The sequence below is a fragment of the Meriones unguiculatus genome, chromosome 1, assembly GCF_030254825.1.
Source record: "Meriones unguiculatus strain TT.TT164.6M chromosome 1, Bangor_MerUng_6.1, whole genome shotgun sequence".
In the NCBI taxonomy this organism is placed as follows: Eukaryota; Metazoa; Chordata; class Mammalia; order Rodentia; family Muridae; genus Meriones; species Meriones unguiculatus.
This window is the reverse complement of record NC_083349.1, coordinates 24790312-24811034: the sequence shown is the minus strand read 5'-3', so window position 1 is coordinate 24811034 and position 20723 is coordinate 24790312. Positions and strand designations below refer to the sequence as shown.

The 20723-nt window shown below is 59.2% G+C and overlaps 2 protein-coding genes across 5 annotated transcripts in view; one reads left to right on the top strand and one right to left on the bottom strand.

Annotated features, from left to right (window-relative positions):
* Nucleotides 1–6234, top strand: part of Scyl1 (SCY1 like pseudokinase 1) — a 13953-nt gene extending 7719 nt beyond the window's left edge. For 2 of the 4 annotated variants that reach the window (XM_021638364.2, XM_060384780.1), the window contains 9 exons: nt 2955–3110; nt 3946–4134; nt 4252–4327; nt 4568–4732; nt 4898–5034; nt 5367–5438; nt 5529–5735; nt 5816–5876; nt 5963–6234. In XM_021638364.2, coding sequence (XP_021494039.1) covers nt 2955–3110; nt 3946–4134; nt 4252–4327; nt 4568–4732; nt 4898–5034; nt 5367–5438; nt 5529–5735; nt 5816–5876; nt 5963–6087 — 1188 coding nt within the window. In that variant the 3' untranslated portion in view covers nt 6088–6234. The remainder of the gene's footprint in view (nt 1–2954; nt 3111–3945; nt 4135–4251; nt 4328–4567; nt 4733–4897; nt 5035–5366; nt 5439–5528; nt 5736–5815; nt 5877–5962) is intronic. The other 2 variants (XM_021638366.2, XM_060384774.1) reach the window with 2 other exon arrangements.
* Ltbp3 (latent transforming growth factor beta binding protein 3) lies at nt 6136–20723 on the bottom strand. Its single transcript, XM_021638363.2, has 27 exons — nt 20003–20723; nt 17127–17456; nt 16773–16975; nt 16487–16592; nt 16241–16333; nt 15949–16071; nt 15416–15574; nt 15135–15320; nt 14786–14802; nt 14638–14710; nt 14392–14490; nt 12577–12702; nt 12309–12440; nt 12084–12212; nt 11744–11866; nt 11499–11621; nt 10440–10562; nt 10129–10248; nt 8801–8929; nt 8424–8591; nt 8215–8298; nt 7861–7989; nt 7640–7777; nt 7198–7359; nt 7039–7119; nt 6825–6956; nt 6136–6723 (listed from the first exon to the last, which is right to left on the bottom strand). The coding sequence occupies exons 1-27, from the start codon at nt 20322–20324 to the stop codon at nt 6572–6574; spliced, it is 3762 nt and encodes a 1253-aa protein (XP_021494038.1). The 5' UTR covers nt 20325–20723; the 3' UTR covers nt 6136–6571.

Below are 20723 nucleotides of genomic sequence, written 5' to 3'. Positions count from 1 at the left end.
AGCAGAGGCTGTCTCTGACATGGACTCAGTGGCTGGCTCTTTGATCACCTCCCCCTGTGTGTGTGTGGGGTCCATACAGTCTTGCCAGGTCACAGAGGAAGGTGATACAGCCAGCCTTGATTAGACCTGATAGGCTAGGGTCAGATAGAAGGAGAGGAGGTCCTCCCCTATCAGTGAACTAGAGGAGGAGCAGAGGGGGAGAAGGTGGAGGGTAGGTGGGACCAGGACAAGACGAGGGAGGGGGCTGCCGCAGGGATACAAAGTGAATAAATTGCAATAAATAAATAAATAAGTAAATACATTTATAAAAAAGAAAGTGAAGAGGAGTGTAAAAGGAGAATTTGTAACTTTAAATATAGGAGTAACTGCAACACGGAGGCACATACCTGTAATATCAGGAGGCACTCAGGAGGCACAGGCAGGAGGATGGCTGAGTTCTAGGCCAGCCTGATCTACATAGGGTGTTTAAGGCCAGCCGCACACACACTTATATATAGCAAGACCTTGTCTCAAAAAGACTTCTTTAACCCAATGTTGAAGCTCATGTTTGTAATCCAGTGGCAGGGAGTCAGTCAGGAGAATCCTAAGCTCAAGGCCAGCCTGGGCTACATGAAGAGACTGCCTCAACAAAGGGGAGAGGGGGGCTGGAGAGACGGCTCAGAGGTTAAGAGCACTGGCTATTCTTCCCAAGGTCCTGAGTTCAATTCCCAGCAACCACATGGTGGCTCACAACCATCTATAGTGAGATCTGGTGCTCTCATGCAGGCACACATGCAGACGGAATATGTATAAATAATAAATAAATCTTTAAAAAAGAGAGAGGGGGGAGAGGATGTAGTGGAGAAACTGCTTTGATCCAGTCTGCCAGGTGACATGGAAGAAGCACGCTCCTTGTGGAAGGCTCAGCACTTCTGGCTCCGAGGCTGGAAGTTTCTGGCAGTGTAGCAAAGGGGGCGTCAACATGCAGGAGGGGCGTGGCTATGAGAGGGGGAGCCGGTCCGATAACGGTTGTTGGAGCTGGGCCTTGTTGGCACGCGGGGCACCTGGCACACTCACCGGAAGTGAGGCTGGGGCATTGGCAGGTTCTTTGTAGTCTTTGTGGAGCCCTGACTGCCAGGCAGAGTGGGGGCTGGGGTGCCATGAGGGGTCGTTGCAGGCTGGGGTGATGGTGGCAAACGCGGGGAATAAGCCATTCTGAAGCTGGGCTGACAGTAGTTTCTGAGAGTTAAGGGCGACTTTGAGGCTCCTGAAGGTGAAGCGTTCTCACTGAGAAGACTGAGGCGCGGGGCTGTGGGAGGAGCTGGGCTGCAGTGGTTTGCTGTCGGGAGGAGGTTGAGCTGGCTGGAGTTGGTGCTCGGGTGAGGTACAGGGAAGGAGTCTAGGTCAGGATGGATACCAGGGGGCTGTGCTCAGGTTCTACCGCCACTGTGACAGAGGACCTGAAAGGACCCAGGGAGGAAAGGTGTAGCATTTTGGTCAGTGTCAGGTCCATGGCCACATAGCTGTTCCATCTGGGCTCATGGGGATAGGACATTCTGGCAGGGGCCATGAAGGGAAGCCTCATCACAGACAGACAGAAAGACAGAGGGGAGAGGGCCGGGGCAAGTGATACCTTCCAAGGCTATGGCCCCAAGGATCAGCTGCCTTGAACTAGGTTCACTTCCGTAGCTCCCATCACCTCCCAGCATAACCCGTGGGCAAGGCCAGAGTGCTCTGGGTCAGTCCTGAAGCCTCTCCTGAGCACTGCTGCTCTGGGGCACAGACCTAGCCTTCACTGTGGAGCCATTGGGCCTGTAAGCCGTGCAGAGAGAAAACTGAGAAGGGCAGGGGTGTTAGATACAAAAGGAGCCGAAGAATGTACTTTGAGGTTTCTGATGACGCATAGCTTGGTGAAAAGAGTAGTCAGCCATGTTTGGGCAGAACCAAACAAGCTTAAAAGTGGTGGAAGAACTTGGGGGTGTCAAAACTCCTTAAGGTCAGGGGTAGTGGCAAGAGAAAACCTTGTTCTGGTTCGTTTTATTGTCACAGCCTGGAGTAACCTAGGAAGAGGGAAGCTCACAATGAGGAATTGCCGAGGTCAGATTGGCCGTGGGCATGTCTCTGGGCCTCGTCTTATTTCTAATTTATGAATTTATGTAAGAGGCCCCAGTCATCCCTGAGTGGGTGGTACTGGTCTGTACAAGAAAGCATGATCTGGTGAAAAAAGAGCAGCTTTCTCCTGCTTCCTGCCTCTGTGTTGTCGCCGTCACCCCCCACCCCTTACACATCTGCCACTGTGGCTGCCCTGGAACTCATTGTGTAGACCAGGTTGGACTTGAACTCAGAAAAGTAAACCTGCCTCTGTTTCCCGAGTGCTGGGAATACAGACATGACTACCGTGCCTGGCTCTCCCTCAGGTTCTTGCCTTGTGTCAGTGGTGGACCGTGACCCAGGAGCTGTGACATGAGACATACCCTTTCCTTCCCAAGGTGCTTTTGGCTAAAGTGTTTGTCACAGCAACAGAAAGGAAACCAGAAAAGCCATTAATTACATTTAGCAATTTGAAAAACAAGTAAATACATTTTATGGCCAAGTCCTGGCATGATGCATGCCTCTGATCCTAGCACTGAGAATGTCGAAGCAGAAGGGTTCCAAGCTCAAGGGCTGCTTAAGCTACAAAGCATAGTTAAGTTGAAAATCAAATTTAGCAAATTGGAGGTCATCGGTTATCTCAATTTGAATGAACCAGTTTGGTAGAGTGGGTGTCAGAGTGTACTGATATGTAAGTCTGAATGGAGCAGAATCAAGCTAGCCTCTGGGGTCTTGCTGTGAAGGGTAGCGGAAATAGGGGACTTCCTTTCTTAATATGCTAGTTGGGACAGGACGGGGCTGGATGGGCCTGACCGCCTGTGGGCTCTCCCAGGAGCCCTTTGTTGCCCCTGCTCACGGTACCCTCTGTCACCTCTACTCTACAGTCTATGCTGCTTTTGGCCCCAAAGCTGAACGAGGCCAACCTCAATGTGGAGCTGATGAAGCACTTTGCAAGGCTGCAAGCCAAGGATGACCAGGGTCCCATTCGCTGCAACACCACAGTCTGCTTGGGCAAAATCGGCTCCTACCTCAGTGCTAATGTGAGTGTGCGCAGAGCTGCAGAAGGATGGCTGCCTCCATTTGGGCTACACAGGCTATGTGGTTGGGTCCTTGTGCCATAGACTCTGCCCCTGCATCATTAGGCCTAATGCTTGGGCTGCTTGGTAGATTCAGCTGTAGATCATGCAGCTAGGAAGGGAGTAGATCTGGGTTCTGAACCCGGGCCTGCTTGACTCCAAGTCTTCACACATAAAACTCCTGCCAGGCCTAGACCATTATCATGAATGAGTGAAAGTTGGGCATGGTGGTGCACACTTTTAGTCCCAGCACTCAGGAGACAGAGGCAGGTGGATCTCTGTGAGTTCGAGGCCAGCCTGGTCTACAAAGCAAGTTCCAGGACAGCCAGGGCTACACAGGAAGACCCTGTCTTGAAAACAAAAAACTGGTTGCATACATCAGCAGATAGGGAAGAAGAGAGGTACACACCCCGCTTCAGGGTGGCTGCTCCAGCCCTACACCTCGAGGCAGTGTGGAACCCAGTTGTCCAGGAGAAGCCTTGGTCCATGTTTGTGAACTCTCTTCCTTTTTTGTCTTCCAAGGCAAAGTTTCTCTGTGTAGAAGCCCTGGCCGTCCTGGAATTCAAGGCTGGCCTTGAACTCACAGAGATCTGCCTGTCTGCCTCTGAGTGCTGGGATTAAGGGCGTGTGCCCCCACTGCTCAGCGTAAATTCTCTTTAACTTGTGAATGATAGGTTGACATTTTCAGGCTAGAGTCCAGTGCTGGCCCCTGTGCCTGGGAAGTGAGTTCCGGTAGTTTGGGGCCCCTGTTGATTCTGTACATTCAAGCGTCCTTTCCCCTATCCATCTGGGCTCCCAGACTAGACACAGGGTCCTCACCTCCGCCTTCAGCCGGGCCACTAAGGACCCATTTGCACCATCCCGGGTTGCTGGTGTCTTGGGCTTTGCTGCCACACACAACCTCTACTCGATGAACGACTGTGCCCACAAGATCTTGCCTGTGCTCTGCGGCCTTACTGTGGACCCCGAGAAATCTGTGCGAGACCAGGTAAGGCACACCCAGGGCAGACCCGGGAGCTGGGCTCAGGGATATTCATTCTCTCAGAGGCCTGGCCATCCCTCGGGAATGCTGGAGCATCCAGCTTGGCCTCTTGCCACTCCACAGGCCTTTAAGACTCTTCGAAGCTTCCTATCCAAATTGGAGTCTGTGTCAGAGGACCCTACCCAGTTGGCAGAAGTAGGTGAGTGGCCACACTTATGTTCGCTTCCCCTTTGCTATGTCCTTTACTGTCCCTTGATACGTCCTATCCCATGGAAGCATCTGAAAGCTGGAAAAACCTTAGCCAGTAGCCATAGATGTTCTACAGAGGAGAGGACTGGACTTGGGGAAGGGAGGCTTGGCTGTGGGTCAGTGTGTTGCAGAGCTGGCCTTTCTGTCATCTCTCCACGAAGCCTCTCTCTGCCTGTCTCTCACTGTCCAGAGAAGGATGTCCACGCAGCATCCAGCCCCGGCACAGGAGGAGCTGCAGCCAGCTGGGCAGGCTGGGCTGTGACTGGGGTGTCCTCACTCACCTCCAAGCTGATCCGCGCACACCCCACACCTATGCCGTCCGAGACTTCTGTGCCCCAGAGAGCAGCGCCAGAGGGTGAGTACCCCAGGCCCACTGCATCAGGACTGAGGGCTGCTCTGTCAGGCTCCCCTGATGCAGCAACGGGGGCATGAGGCATAGGCCCAGGTCGCTCTTGGGGCCTCCCTGGTACTCCTCTTTAGCCACGTCTACCCTGAGAACCCAGACTCTTATGTTCCCTAGGAAATCCTGCTCCAGCCCCTGCCCCTCCCCCCCTGGCAACCTCAGGCCACTGGGAGACTCAGGAAGAAGACAAAGACACAGCAGAAGACAGCGCCACTGCTGACAGATGGGATGATGAGGACTGGGGCAGCTTAGAGGTGAGCAGGGCTGGGAGGCCTCACCAGGGAACCCCAGATCGAGGTCACAGGCCATTCCTCAGAGGAGTACAGACTAGAGTTGGGCCTGCCCTCATCTGCATGGCATCTTAGGAGGTGAGCTTCATGGATTAGTCATGATTGGTCAGCGACAGCCACTAAGCTGTTCAACTCCAGGATCCCCGAGAGCTGGGTCAGAAAGGAGAGGGCTGGTAGGCCTCCAAACAAACAAACAAACAAACAAAAAACCCCAGCGGCTAAGGAGGACACACTGTACTTGCCAGCTTGGAGGTGAGAATATTGCTGGTCATGCCTTTCTCCTTCTTACCCGGCAGCAGGAAGCTGAATCTGTATTGGCACAGCAGGATGACTGGAGTGCCAAGGGCCAAGGGAGCCGCGCTGGACAGGTGGGCTGGGTCAGACAGCAGGTATCTATGGAGCATCTTGTGGCACTTCTGTCTACTAGCCTACCCCTCTCTCCCATTGCTCACTCACAGGTCAGCCACCCAGACCGCAAGTCTCTGGAGTCAGACTGGAGTAGCTGGGAAGCTGAGGGCTCCTGGGACCAGGGCTGGCAGGAGCCCAGCTCTGTGGAGCCACCCCCAGAAGGCACCCGGCTAACCAGCGAGTATAACTGGGGTGGCACAGAGCCCAGCGACAAGGGTGACCCCTTTGCTGCCCTGTCTGCTCGGCCCAGCACTCAGGTAGTGGCCTGTCGAGAGCATGGCCCTGGGTGGAGTGCAGCTGGGGGTTGACCCACTCTAGCTTGCATTTCCCTTTTCAGCCCAGGCCAGACCCAGACTCCTGGAGTGAAGACAACTGGGAAGGCTTGGAGGCCGAGAGCAGTGAGTATTTCTACTGACAGAGGGGCCTGGGCAGGGCAGAGAGCTGAGACCGGGCAACTGGGTCACCCTTTCCTTCATGATCCCAGGACAGGTGAAAGCAGAGCTGGCACGGAAAAAGCGTGAGGAACGGAGAAGAGAAATGGAAGCCAAGCGGGCGGAGAAAAAGGCCACCAAGGGGCCCATGAAGCTGGGGGCCCGGAAGCTGGACTGACAGCCCCACCCCCAAACCCCTGGGCATTTCCATGCGATGGAGAACAGCCCCAGTGGATGTATTTATTGTACAAACCATGTGAGCCTGGTCAGCAGGCCAAGCACATCTAGTGTACATAATCAGAGCCACAATAAATTCTATTTCACATCCTGGGTTCCAGCTCGGCCTAGCCCGCCCAGGCAGTAGGTCTTGCTGCTGCTGTCCCAACCAGCTTTGGATGTTAATATCCGTTTGCTTTGAAAGCCAAGAGTAAATTAAAGGGGCAGATCTGACTTGTATTTTCTAGAGTCCTCCTCAGGGAGGAAAGCAGACAGGGCTCTGCAGACAGCAGCACCCTTGGGTATTAGGGTGCAAGAAGGAGATCCGTGGGCCCCAGAAGATCCATGGGTCCATGCTCTCATTTGGACAGGAGCAAGGATGTGCTTGTCTCCGTTATCAGTGGAAAACTCCCTCGATGATCACCGATGTGCGGGCCGAGGCGGCATCAGCGGCGGCGCTGAGGCACGCAGGCCCCGTGGGGGCGGCTGCGCGTGAAGCCAGCTTTGCAGACGCAGCGGAAGGAGCCGCTGGTGTTCACACACCTCTCGCTCTTGCACAGCAGGCCGCGCTGGTTCAGCTCCCGGCACTCATCAATGTCTGCGGGGAGGGGCGACAGATGCGGCCTTTGGGTCAAGTGCCACTGCGGTGCCACCCGCTCCCTGCCGACTCGGCCCCTGTGCTCCTAAGGTCTTGCTCACCCACGCAGCGGGCGCGGGAGGCATCCAGCTGAAAGCCACCAGGACATTCGCACACCGCCCCGCCCGGCCTTGGCACACAGCGGCCGCTCACACAGCGGCACTCATCTGAGTCCTCCTCGGAGCTGTCCTCGTCTACACAGCCGGGAGAATGCAGACGTGAGCGCGCGCCCCCGCCGCTGGGCTCCGACCCGCACCACCACCCCCTCGGCCTCACCTCGCGGAGACTTCCCCAGCAGCAGGGGGCTCGTGTCCCAGAAGGAATTGCTCTCGCTCTGCGAGGTAGGGCACTGGGACCCTGGAAGTGGGCGCAGGCTCAGTAACACTGCGGTGGTCCAGTCCCCGCCCTAAGCCCCCCCCCCCGGGGGTGGCTCACCAGCACCGCGTGGCGGGCACGGTCGACACTGGGTGCCCCAGCCGCGGCCCTGGCGGCAGCAGCAGTCCTCGAAGGTGAGGGCCGGCCCGGTCAGGGGCGTCACACACATGCCGTCCTCCCCTCGCTGGCTCCAGCACACCTCCCGTCGCTCCGGGGAGTGCTCTGGGGGACCGGCCCGCGGCCGCAGGAGGGAGTCAGGGACCGCCCGTCCCACCTGCCACCCGGGGCCCAGGGGCTCCACCCTGACAGCACCCAGGGTGGGTGACACTCGCAGCGGTAGGAGCCCTGGAGGTTGACACGGCGGCCGGGGCGGCGCCCAGCCGGATCCTGGCCCTCACCCGCGGGGCACCGCGGGGGGGGGTGGGGGGTGGGCAGGGCCCGTAATCGCCGCTCAGCCTAGGCTCCGCCCCCCGCCCTCCCCCCCCCCGCCCCCGGGCCTCACCCATCTCCTCGGGGCTCAGACACTGGCGCTGCGCGGGGCTGTACTCGGCCGGCGGCGTGCAGGCGCAGCGGTAGCCTCCCCGCGTGTTCTCGCACACCCCATTCCTGCAGTTGGACTCGTCCAGGCACTCGTCCACGTCTATGGAGAGAGAGCAGGGCGGCTGCCGGGCGCGGGCCTGGCCGGGCGCTGCCTCCCGGGCCTCCTCCGGCGGCGGCGCTCACCCACGCACTCCAGCAGGTTGCCGTCGTAGTAGAAGCCCTGCTTGCAGTAGCACTCGTAGCCGGGCTGCGTGTTCACGCACTTGCCCTCCTTGCAGATCTCCGCCCCGAACAATACGCATTCGTCGATGTCTGCGTGCCGAGGGAGGCGTGACCACCCGACGGCTTCTCCCTCCCCCTGAGGCCCAGGCCCCTGAGGCCCGTGGGCGGGGTTTATCGGGAAAGTTGAACCCAAGGCAGATGATTGGCAGGGGTTATGGGGGGGGCGAGCTGGCGTAAGGGGCGGGGCTTACCCATCGAGTGGCAGATCCCACCTTAAACTGGGGAGGGGCAGGGAGGTGCCAGGCCAGAGCTTACCCCGGTGGGCGGGAATGCCGTAGTTGACGATGTTGTTGTCCTGCGTGTAGCCCTTTCCGTCAGGACAGAGGCTGTGGAACTCGGCTGCGGGTGGAGAGGAGCCGCAGGAGGGGGAGAAAGGCAGGATTGAGCGCGAGCCTGCCTGACGTCCGCTCTCCCCTCGGGGAGGCCCTTTGGTTTCCCCGGGAAGGGGTGGGGGTCCCTCCGACCTGAGCTGTAGACTGGGCAGGGGTAGATTTCGCAGTGGTCTCCCCAGCCGGCCCCCAGCGAGCAGCAGCACTCCTGCTGCGTGACGTTGGTGGCCAGCACGCTGTCGCAGAACACTGTGTCGTCGAAGTTAAGGTAGCACTCCTTCTTGTGGTGGGGCTGCTCCACCTCTGGGGGGGGACAGTTCAAGTTCATGGACATCAGCAGCGTTGGCCCTGGCTGCGGTACCCCAAACTGCGTCCACTCTCTCCTCCACTTGCCCTGGCTCTCCTTGTCACGTGGTGAGGGGCCTAGCTCCACCCACTGTTCCTGGAATTGAGAATCCCCAAGCGGCTGGAGCTCCCAGGGCTACCAGTGTGAGAGAAACCAAGGCGCTCACCCTCGCACCCATGCTGGTCCTGGGTGGGCGCGAAGCCCTCGTCGCAGACGCAGACATAGGAGCCCTGGAGGTTCTCGCAGGCCCCATGGGGCAGGCACACGCCTGGGTCCTGGCTGCACTCATCTATGTCTAGGAGGTGCAAGGAGAGCAGGAAGCAAGAACAAGCTCAGCTCTGGAGAGACCTGGCCCCTCTCTCCCTGGGGTGTGCCCAAAGGCCTCACACGAGCCCAGAACCTGGATTTCTGCTTTGGTTTCAAAGTGCACACAACTGAAGTCCCCTTGGGTTTGTCTGTGCAGGCAGGAAGGTTTGGCACTGTTGTCAGCCCTTACAAACCCTCGGTCCTCCCGGCAACGGAATGAGCTCCTGACCCTCGGCTGACATTCGGAGACCTCCCTTCTGATCTCATCACAGTTTTGCTATTCCTGGAAGCAACCTGTTTCCTAAACTAGCCTTGAACTTGATGTCCTGCCTCAGGCTCCCGTGTGCCTGGGATGACAGATACATGTCAATAAACTCAACTCATCACTCTTCCACCCCTCCCAACATTCTGCTCAGGGTAGAGCTGTCCCCCTCTCCTCCAAAAGACACAATGAGAACTTTGCTACGGCTGTTTTTAGGGTAGAATCCTACCCAGAGAGACCCCTTCCCACCCAGAGGCCCTGCTAAGTGACCCCCTTAGGCTTAAGTCCCAGTTCCACAGTCATCTCCCTGTAATTAACTTCCGGGCACCTTCACCCTGAACCTCAGACTCATTTTAATGCCCCCCCCCGCCAATCTAGGAGCCCCAGATCATTGCTGAAATACCTAAACAGCACTTGGTAAATAGGGGCATGCAGGTATGGTGTGATGGCACATAGGTGCATAGTTGAGGGGTCAGACTACTGTATCTGTAAGGAGCAGAGCAGAGGGGCTGGAGCGGTGGCTCCGCCCTGCCCTTAGGAGTGCCAGCTGCTCTCCAGATGACCCAGGACCCACATGTCCACTCACAACCATCCGCAGCTCCGCCCCCCCCTCTTCTGGCCTCCCCAGCCACGCGTGTCTACAGCGCAGAGACCTAACTCCGGCAAAGCCGCATATACAAAGTAAAAATAACTAAAAATCTCAAAAAATCTTTACAAAGCTGACAGAGCTCCAAGGTAGCAAGCAACGCGAAAACGCCGCCACCAGCACGGTGATCCACGCTGCAGAACAGACGCAAGCATGAATGAGGGTTAGATGGAGCTGAGGAAGGAGCGGGTGAACAGAAGGACTCCAGAGAGGCTGCGGCCTGTCAGACAGATTACTCTGCGCTGCCACTCCCCGGGAGCCCTCGGCCAACTCCTCCTACCTTGGCACTTCCTGCCGCCCACGAGCCGATGGCCCTGGGGACAAAGACATCTGTAGGAGCCATTGACATTGGCGCAGTCGCCCCCGATGCAGGCCGCTGGGAAGTCACACTCATCGATGTCTGTAGGAGATCGGGTTTGGAGACCCTTGAGGGTTGACCCCACACACACAGCCTGGGGTGATCAGGGTTCTCTACCCCCACACCCCCGGACAAACCACAGCTGCGGTCCAGCTGGGGACTGGACCTGGGCGGGACGGGCCCGGGGTAGCTGGGAGCAAGCAGGCTGGCGCCCAGGCTCTGGGACCGCTCACCCTCACAGTGGCTCCGGTCCCTTGACAGATGGTAGCCGGACAGGCACTGGCACTGGAAGGAGCCCGCTGTGTTGGTGCAGATGCCATTGTTGCACATGTCCCCGGCTGCGCACTCATCCACGTCTGTGGGGCACGGGGAGGGGGGGGTCAGGGCTGGGGGCGGCCTTGGGCCTACTGTTACTGTTTTCCCACTGCCCCCTTTGTCTGGAGCATGGAGCTGGGGCCTAGAGGCCTTGTGCATGGGCGTGTGTCCAACCCAGTGCTCCCAAGAGTCCTCAGCCGTGTCTGGTGTTAAACACCCCCTTTCTTCACCCATACTCACCAAACAGGAGGTACTGTCTCTTCTTCTTCTGTTTGTTTTTTCAAGACAGGGTTTCTCTGTGTAGCCCTGGCTGTCCTGGACTCTCTTTGTAGACCAGGCTGGCCTCGAACTCACAGAGATCTGCCTGCCTCTGCCTCCCCTAGTGCTGAGGTCCGCGACGCTCTGACAGACGCTCTATCGAACTCCTTGCATGGGTGAGCAGGCTCACCTCAACTCTCCATGACCCCCATAGTCCACAACTAACAGCTCCACCTGGACGTGTCTGGTCCAAGCCTCCCAACCTACATTGTTCTACCGGCACCTCCGACGGAGAGACCCAAAGAGCCCACCCTGCTGAGCTTACCTAACGCGGATAGGCTTAGCATCTCCCCTTTAAAGGGGCACAATCCCAGCGACCCTACTATGTACAGCCCCTGGAGTCATAAGGGCTCATACACATGACTGGGGTTCCATTTTCGGCACCCACTCGGGAGCTCACAGAGGCCAGTAACTCCAGTTCCCCGGTCACTCCTGTCCCGGTTTTTGGCTTCTGAGGGCACCAGCTATGTTTGTGGTGCACATGTATGCACACAGGCGAAACACCCACACACACAAAAAATCCACCCTCCAAGGTCCATGCTTCACTGAAAACATGAGCCTCGGTCAGCCAGCAACCGTCCCAAGCTCCGGTTTCACAGGGTGACCCACTCTCTCACGAGAGAACAAGAGCCTGGCCCGCCGAGCGCGCTGGAGCTCACCCACGCAACTGCGGCCATCCGGTGCGGGCTCGTACCCCTGGGCGCAAGTGCAGCGGAAGGAACCGGGAAGGTTCTCGCACCATCCGGGAGAGCAGGGGCTGCCCTCGGAGCACTCGTTGATATCTGCAGGGAGGAACCGTGCCCTGCTCACAAACTGCCCGGGCGAGGCACCCCTCCCCGGGGCTGGAGGCGGGGCGCTACTCCCAGGAAGCCCGCCCCCCACGTGGCGCCAGACCCGCCCTCACCACGGCAGGCTCCGCCCCCCTGGCTGCGGTAGCCGGGCTGGCAGGCGATGCACTTGAAACTGCCAGGTTTGTTTTCACACTTGCCATCCGGGCAGGTGCTGGGGTCGCGGCACTCGTCAATGTCTGCACGGAAGGGAAAAGGAAGGGGACAGTTGTGGGGACAACAGGGCTGATCCTGGCTCATATCCCTGGACAGGGCCTCCCTCCGTCACAAAGCAAGCCGAAGGAGACCGGTTTGGCCTCCCCTGACCCCAGCCTGAGAGGATCAGTGATGAGTGCTCTCCCACCCTACGTCGGGAACCGGCAGTGAGGCTCGCTTGGGTCAGCAGGGGTGACCCACCTTCGCACACGGGCGGTCGGGACGCTTTGAGCCGGTAGCCTGGGTAGCAGTTGCATTTGTAGTGGCCGGGGAAGTTGATGCAGAAGCCGCCGTCGCCACACAGGTGAGGCTTGGCACACTCGTTCAGGTCTAAGCGAAGGCGGGGCGCGTGACGGGCCTGGGAGGGGCCCTGGGAGCCGGTCCCGCCCAGGATACCCACGGCACCCCTGGGATGGCGGCGCTCACCCACGCAAGAGCGTCCCCCCGCGCCCACGTGAAGGCGGTAGCCCCTGTTGCAGTGACAGTTATAGGAGCCTCCGGTGTTCATGCAAATGCCTCTCCCGGGGCCGCAGGGCTCCGCCTCACACTCGTTCACGTCTGGAGGGCAAGGCAGGCCAGCAGACATCAAAGGCAAGTCGTAAGCCCTGGCCGGCCCCAGGCTGCCCTGCTCTCAGGCTCTCCCCACCCCCTTCGCCCAGCCCACCCCCACCCCCACCCCGCCCGCTCAGCTCACCCACGCAGTAGCGGTGCTGCGGATGTGACCGGTAGCCAGGGTTGCAGTGACAGGAGTAATCCGAGGGGCCGGGCACACACTGTCCGTGGCCGCAGATATTCTGGTTCAGTCGGCACTCATCCGTCTCTGGGGCATGGGGGGTGGGGGGATGGGGTCAAGGGGACCGATCAGGGAATACCTGCTTCCTGCCACATCCGAGGGGCAGATGCTGACAATCCAGCCCCACTGATTAGGAGAGCTTGGTCACACAGTGACCTCTTGCTTCCGCACATGAGTATCTGAATCCTAAAACTTTATCTCAAGTAACGCTAATGTCCTTGTTCCAGAAAGTCTCCCGTGTCCTTGACATCCCTGCCACCTTTGTTATTTCCATCCCTACCCAGCATTCCAAGAGCCTGACCCCTGTCACCTCACATCAAACCACATCAGCTAAGTGCCCTAATGTTTTCAATACCCCTTTCCCGACAACATTCTCCTCAGGTTTGTTCATGTCATCTACCCAGTGACTTTAACACCCCTTGCTCCAAAGACCTGGCTCCTCCATTTTCCAATGGTTGATTATCTCCCTTCTGACTGGCAGATACCAGTCAGTTCCTAGGAACCCAAACTTGTGCCAGGATTGTGTCCACGTGGTCACGTGGTCCACGTCCACGTGGACGGCTCCTCTCATTCTCTTGTTCGCTAAGCTCCAATTCCTCCTCTCCCCATTTGTTCCCCACCTTTTCCATGAAGGCCCAAGGTGCTAAACTCAGCTCTGCCAAAATACACCCGACCAGTGACTGGGCTTTTGTAGGCTGCTCTCTGCCTGGTGTAGCTCTCCACACCTTGACCAGCTCCACATTCCCACAATCCCCAGGGAAGTCACCCTTCACCTGACCGCTCGTCTAGACTCAGTCAAGTCCAATGACTGTGGCTTTGGAGGCCCCAGGACTTAGGCTTGATCTGGCTCCACTGCGACCAATTGTTAAACCTCTCTGAACCTGAGCGTTTTTTATTTTTTCATCTGGAAAATGAGGCAAGCATTTTTCCCTTTAGAGTCTGAGAAAGCGAAACAATATTCAGTTTGAGACACTCTTGACATATAGCCTGGCAGAGAGAGGCTTGGTCTGCGTTGGCAGTTATTCCGATGCCCGAGTCCTCGCAGATGCTTCTCGTAGCTTTTGGCATCAAACTCAAGCCTGTTATGGCGGCTTCGTGAACTGGCTTTCCCCTGGTTCTCTGTGGTTTCTCCCTCCTCCACCAATGATTCATAGTTCTCTGCACCTTCGCCCAGACTTAGCTCCCCTGGAATGTTCTCTTTCTGAATCTGCGTGCCCCTCCCTCCCCTCCCCACTTCTCCTGAACGTCTAGCAGTCTTCAAAATGCTACACACACACCCACACACCCTCTCATCGATACCTACTATCTCAACCTGCAGACTTCCTGTCTTTTCTGACTTTTCTCAGCATTTATGAGACACTCGGGACTTTCATTACTTATCTACTTTGTGAGTGTCATACCATAGGCCAGAATGACCTTGAACTCTAGGCAATCCTCTGCCTTCACTTCCAGAGTATTGAGATTACAGGTGTGACACCTGGCTTGATCTGTTTGCTTTGGTTGGGTTTATGTGGGAGGCACATAGTAGGTGCTCAGTAGATCTAAACTGAACAATGAATGCTCTCAGATGGAGCCGATCACACCAGCAGGCCCACTGGAAGGCAAAGCAAGCGAGGCCTCTGCTGCTTCCCAGCTCTGGGCAAGCGCTAGCCTGTTACCCTAGTGAGTGATGGATGTGTAGCTGACCCAGAAGGAGGCCCTGCAGGCAGGCCTTACCTGTGACCTGAGTGGGGGCGATCTCCACCGCGCTCCGGGATGGGGGCAAGTCGGGCAGGAACCGGTGAAAGGTGGGTGGGGAGGGGCGAGAGATCAGCTCTGAGGGCAGAAGCGGGGGGGGGGGGTATTCTCAGAGAGCAGGGTCAGCGAATGAGCCTCCTACCCCTGTAGGCCACACCCAAGCTTCCACACTTAGTGCTCACTGTAGCGAGCCCCCCTCTTCCCCCCTCCCAGCGCTTAGATCACCTGGGTAAGGCCGGGCAGGGGCGGTGGTGGCCGTGGGGTGACTCTGCTGCACAGACCGCTCCTCGCTCACTGGCTGCGGTTGATAGTAACGTAAGCCCTCCTGAGCTTCCTCGGCTCCCTACCCCTCCACCCGGGCTCCCGTACTCACTGGGTCCATGGTGGCTCCTAAAGGAAAGATGAAGGGTTAAATGTAAGGGTGGGAGGTCAAGGTCAAGGATCCACAGCTGGGGTTGCGTGGCTGGGGTGGGTCTCACAGCGGTCAAAAGTCATGCCTTTGGGTCAAGGGTCAAAGCTTCGATAATGGGGTTAGGGCATGTTCGCTATTTCCTAGCTGTGATTTTGCTACAGCCACGAATCCTAATGTGGAGATCTGCTCTACAGGACATCTGACATGTGACCCCAGAGGGGTCAGGGCCCACAGGTTGAGAACCACTGCCCACGAGAAACTCCGCCTACGAGTCTGATCTGTGGCTCTGGAGTCATTCATTAAGCCAGACCTCTCTCTTCCTCTGTGTCCTCGGGTGGTGGTGCCCGGCTGGGGCTCTCAGGAGGCTGCTGGGGTTTGGGCGGCCCGTCAGGGTGCAGGAAGAGGGAGAAGTCGCTTTCTCCCTGGATGGTGAGCGTCTGGTGGGAGGTGAGGATATGATACCCCTTCCCAGCCGGGCAGATCTCCTTGAAGGCCACTGTGGTGGAGATGTGGACCGGGCAGGTGAATCCCTGGGCAGGCCCGGGGCTCGTCTCCCCGCCCCCACCTCACCCCCACCCGCCTCTGGCTCACCTGTACCATCTGCGGGGCAGCGCTGGCACCGGGCGCCCCAGGCTTTACCCACGCTGCAGCAGCAGAGCTGGCGGGTGAGGCGGGTGGTCAGAGGATGCTGGCATTGGTGCTCGGTGCTCACCATGCGGAAACACAGGCTCTTCTCCTCCGGCTTGTCAGCTGCAGGGGTGGTGGCTGCTCAACCTCAACCCTGCCCGGGTCCCTCTGCCCGGCTGCCCCAGCCCCTGCTTCTCTGGTTCTGTCAACTCTAGATTCCGATGTGGCCCTGTGCTCATGTGACCCCACTGGCTCCTGATTCCAGGTGCTCTGAACTTCATTTGTCCTTCTCAGCAAACCAGTGATGGACAGGACCCTGATTTCATCTGACCTCGGGTGATCTCTAACCTCGGCTTCCGCTGATCGCATCTGCTCTGAGTCTTTCTGCTATCAGCCCTTAACCGGCCCTGACTTCTGTGACCTCTGACTGTGCTTGGAGCTCTGCCCCTCCCATCCACGCCTCGGGGATACGGGGACCAGGACTCTCCAAGTCTCACCAATGCACTGTGTGCGTGAGGGGCCCAGGCTATGACCCGGTGGGCAGACACAGCGATAGGAGCCAGGGTTGTTGAGGCAGTCACCATGGCGACACATGCCGGGCATCGCACACTCGTTGATGTCTGTGATAAGCGATTTGATCCTTGTAGCTGTGGCCGTGAGGTCCCAGCGAACTGCTCCACACACTTCAGGGTTCTGTCTTCGTCAGATTCCTTTCTCTCCCACCTTGGGGCCCCGACCCCCCTCCCCCATGACCACCGGCCCACCCTACAGTCCACAGGCCGGCCATACCCTGACAGTGGGTGCTGTTGAGCCTCTTGTAGCCCTGGGGGCAGTCAGCACCCACTTCCCCACGCACAGGTCCCGGTTTCTGCACCCCTGTATCTGCAGAGAAAGGACAGGCACAGCGTGAGGGTGGGGAATGCTCTGGGGAGAAGAGGGAGGGTTTGCTGGGCACCCCGTTTGGAGGCTCTTATGGCAGAGATGCTGGGTGACCCTTCACCCCACGGCGGACGCCGCACGGACCCAGGCACTCACACTGGAGCTGTGGGCACTTGTGGCACTTGCTTTGTCCCCAGGCGGTACCGATGCTCCCGCAGCAATCTTCCTGCTTGGTGAGGCCAGGCAAGGGGTTGCTACCGCACTACAGAGAAGGATGTGGAGAGGGATCAGTGGGCCCCGCCCCCTCCCATGGCCTCTCTCCTGAGGCTCATTTTTCCCCCCAGCCCCAGCCTGTGCCCCTCAGCCGCGCGCGCAGTCCGGATGAGTTAGCAGAGGTGACCCTGAGGTAAGAGGGTTCTTTCCGAGTTGTGGTTTCACTCACGGGCTGCTTGGGCAGCGTGTCCTGGAAACAGCGGCCTAGTGGCTTCTGGGTGGGTGGCCTCGGGTGCGGGGGCTTGGGGTGCGGCAGCAGGTGCTGGGAGGAGGCGGGGCCCTCTGCGTTCGGGCCCTCGATGCGGTGCACCTGAACGGAAGCTTCAGGAGGGTGATGGACGCGCACGTTCACCACGGGGGGCGGAGCCTGCACTGGGGGGGGCGGGGCGCGGTGGCCTCAGGGCTGTCCCGCTCCGGGAGGGTCGCGGCCGCTGAGCTCCTCCAGGGCCCGGCCCGTGCCCGGATCCGGCCACCCTTACTGCCCGCCCGTTCCAGCACCCCTGGGTGGCCCGTCTCCTAGTACCTTCCGCAGAGATTTGTCCTGGCCCCAGGGGCACCAGGAAGGCCGCGTGCTGTGCAGGGGGTCCTTCCCCAGGCCCGGGAGGATCCGCGATCACCTGAACCGCGTAAATAGCGTGTTTGCTCGCCACAGACTCGCTTTCCGGAGCGAGGGGTGGCAGCGGGCCTGTGGACATGGCCCCGGTCCGGGCCAGTCCGGGGCCTGAGCTGCCGGTACCGGCTCCAGCTCCTGCGGCAGGCACCTGGCAGAAGCGCCCAGTGAAATCCGGGGGGCACAGGCACTGGTTTCGGGACGAGCACTGGCCACCGTTCATGCAGGGTAGAGGGCACACCACTGGGGAGGAGACAGAGGTCAGGGCCTGGTTGCTCTGCAGGACATCATCACCCACATCCTGGCTCGCTGTTCCGACTTCCTAGCCACCCACTGCCTCTGCCCTAGCTGGGAAGCTGACTTTGATAACAGGTCACGCACATGGAAACGGCCTTCTGTCGGTCCCCAACACCTTTCTTTCCATGACGGATGGGTTGTGGAATCTTAAATTCCAGGCTTAAATTCTGGCCACATGCCCTCGGGTCTCTGAGCAACTTGCTTTCCCTGCCCATGCTTCTGGGCCTCATCCATGGCGGTAATGTTCCCTTGAAAGAGCAGTGTCTACACAGATTCACGGCCCAGTGTGGTAAAAGTGTGCAGAGGTAACCCTCCTCTCAGGTCAGCTCTCAAGTTTCTCCTCTAGCCCACCCATGTCCCCCTCCCTCCATCTTGCTACCTACCCCGGCTCCTACAGCTGCCCATGACACGCCATGTCTAAGCTCACCAGGATTTAGCCCAGGGGCCTGATGGAACCTCAGGACCCCTATGCACCCGGCCTCACCCCTGGGAATTCCTGATGAGCCACATGAAAGACTCCGGCACCCCCGTTACAGCCTCCCTGAAGCCATCTTTTATCCTCCCAGGACGCTCGCCTCTCTCCCACCCGTCTACAATCCAAGCCTGACTGGAGAAACCCACCTCGGGCAACGTTCTAGCAAAAGGAACCCCACCCTTCGCTCAGCATGCCGTTCCACTCCCCACCTAAATGTGGGAGGCCAAGCTCTGGAACCTTCTTTCAGCCTACTTCCCTCTGTTCTGACCCTGTGCGTCCCTGGCCCAGGACCCACCTCCCTCTTCCTGGTGTCCCAGCATTCTCGTGGCTTTAGCTCTACTCTTTCCTATATCCCAGAGTCCTTGTCGGTGGTTGCACATGCAGATCTGAACCTTCTGGGCCCAGCTTCTCTTCCAGAAAGGGGTGACCCCCTCCCCCCTCCCCAGGCTTGGCTGGCACCTCCCCTCAGTTGTAGTCCAGTCTGCGTCTCCCACTATAAAAAGGCATGTTTGGAGGTCCTCAGCCCTGTGTCCCAGAGCAGGCACAGGGGAGCAACGACAGCACACATACACCCAGCTCTTCTCCTGCCTGTTCCAAGGCTGCTCCACTTTCTGGAGAGGGAAGGTGGCTGTGTGCTGTTTTCCTGGACACTCACAGGGGCAGCCCTAGCTCATCCCTCACCATGGTTCGGGAGGGGGGATGCTAAGACCACCCCAGGCTAGCCCTTCTCCTCCTGCCTAGTCTCTGGAGACCAGGCCTCAAGGGCAATAGAGGTGTGTCCTGGGCCAGGGGAGGCAGAATCCTCTCCTTCCTGCCTCCCAGTGAGTCAGCCGTAGCAGTGAGAATGACCTCTCAGTGACACCCTCCCACTGTGGCCCGGGCACCGAGCCTGGGGGATGTGGGCAGCGTGGATAGCGAGAGCAGGTCATCCCAGGCAGGGGGCCTGAGAGGCTAGGCACACACACACTCACATGCACAGTCATCCGGTCACACACGCAGACTCACTCTCACACAAACACGGCCTCACTGCGTAAACAGTCCCAGACGGTGACTGGAGACACACACCCGAGATACACAGAACTAATCACAGTGTGCCATGCCACAGCCTGTGCACACCCCCGTAACACACACACACGCACACACACACACACACACGCATGAGAACTAGTGAGTGGGACTCCTTTGGTCTGGAGCTGTGAGTGAACATAAGGATGTGTGAGAGGGGCTGTTTTCCTGGCACCATCCTGGGCACGGCCTAATTACCCTGTCCAGGAGGGTAATTACCACTGGGACACCTCCCCCTGCCTGGCCCACAGGGCCCCACGGGAGGAGTCTTGAGCCCCCGGGCCTTCTCTTTAAAGGGGTGGGCTCTAGGCTGACCAGGAGGCCCTCAGAGGCTTGGCGTGGGGAAGGCTCTGAGGGCCTTTCGGATGTTTGGAACTTATGAGTGATATAGAAAACAGACTAGCTAATTGAGGACCCAACATGCCCCCCCGCCCCAGCAGGCCCGTACCACCACTTAGCACCCTACTTCGTAGGCCTCAAAGCCTCAGATTTTGCCAAGAACTAACTCTCCCACTTCAGTCCCGAGCTTGCCTTCTGCTTGGGAACACAGGTGTCTCCTTCCACCAGACCAAACTTCAGACAGCTTAGAAAGACTTCTGTTTCTTGGGGAAACATTTACTCCCTTCTCCACATCTTCCTACCCCTGCCCTCATCTCTCCAAGCCCCTGTCTGCTCCTTGTAGCTGCCTTGTAGCTGAGCATCTCCCAGGAAGCCTGTGTCTTATCCGGGACCCTAGCCCAAGCCTCAACCCTTATCCAGTGCTTAAAAGTCCAGGCTTCTAAGCAGCCCGTCAACTCTGGCTTCACAGGACTACAAGCCCCTGGTCCCCAGGTCTGCCATCGCTGCACCCCAGCTGTACCCATCTCTTATGCCCGAGGCTCCACTCTGTTTCCCGCCTGGCGCTGCCGCCCGCCCTTCCCTACGCCCGCAGCCGGAGCCCCCCGGCCCTCACCCACGCGGAAGCCAGAGCCGGTGAGCGTGTCGGTGCTGTGGCCGTTCTCTCCGATGAGCGTCATGTTGGAGCCCTGCTGACAGCTGTCCCGACACTGGCCCTTCAAGCAGGTCCGCTTGCAGATCACCGGCGCAAAGACCACCTTGAAGCGCTCGCGGGCCAGCGCCCCGCCCCCGCCCGCGCCCCGCTCGCCGGCCGGCCCCCCCTCGGCCCCGCCGCCCGGGCCCAGCAGCGCCAGCAGCAGCAGCGCCAGCAGCCCCGACGCCCCGGCCCGGCGCATCGCAGGGGCCAGGCCGCGGGCAGCCCCTCGGGGCCCGGGCATCCGGGGCCGCACGACCCTCGGAGGTCAGGGAGGGGGGCGAGCCCGGGCGGGGCGGGATCGAGTGTTGGGAGCCCCGGGAGAGGGCTGCAGAGGGCAGAGTGGGGGCGAGAAGCCGAGGCCGAGGGCAGGGAGGGGGCAGCGGGAGCGGCCGGGGAGGGAGGGCGAAGAAACTTCCCTGGCCGGGAGAAACCCAGCCAGGCCCCGCACTGAGGCCGGAGCGAGGAGGCCGGAGCAAGTGGAGGCGGAGAGGAGGAGCGAGGGGAGAGGAAGGCCGGGCGGCCAGCCCGCTCCGCGCCTCCCCCTGGCCGGGCTCCTCTCCTCCCGCGGCCGCCGGGAAGCAGGGAGCGCGCGGGGAGGACGCAGGGAGAAGTGAGCAGTTGTTTTCCCTGGCTGGAGCGC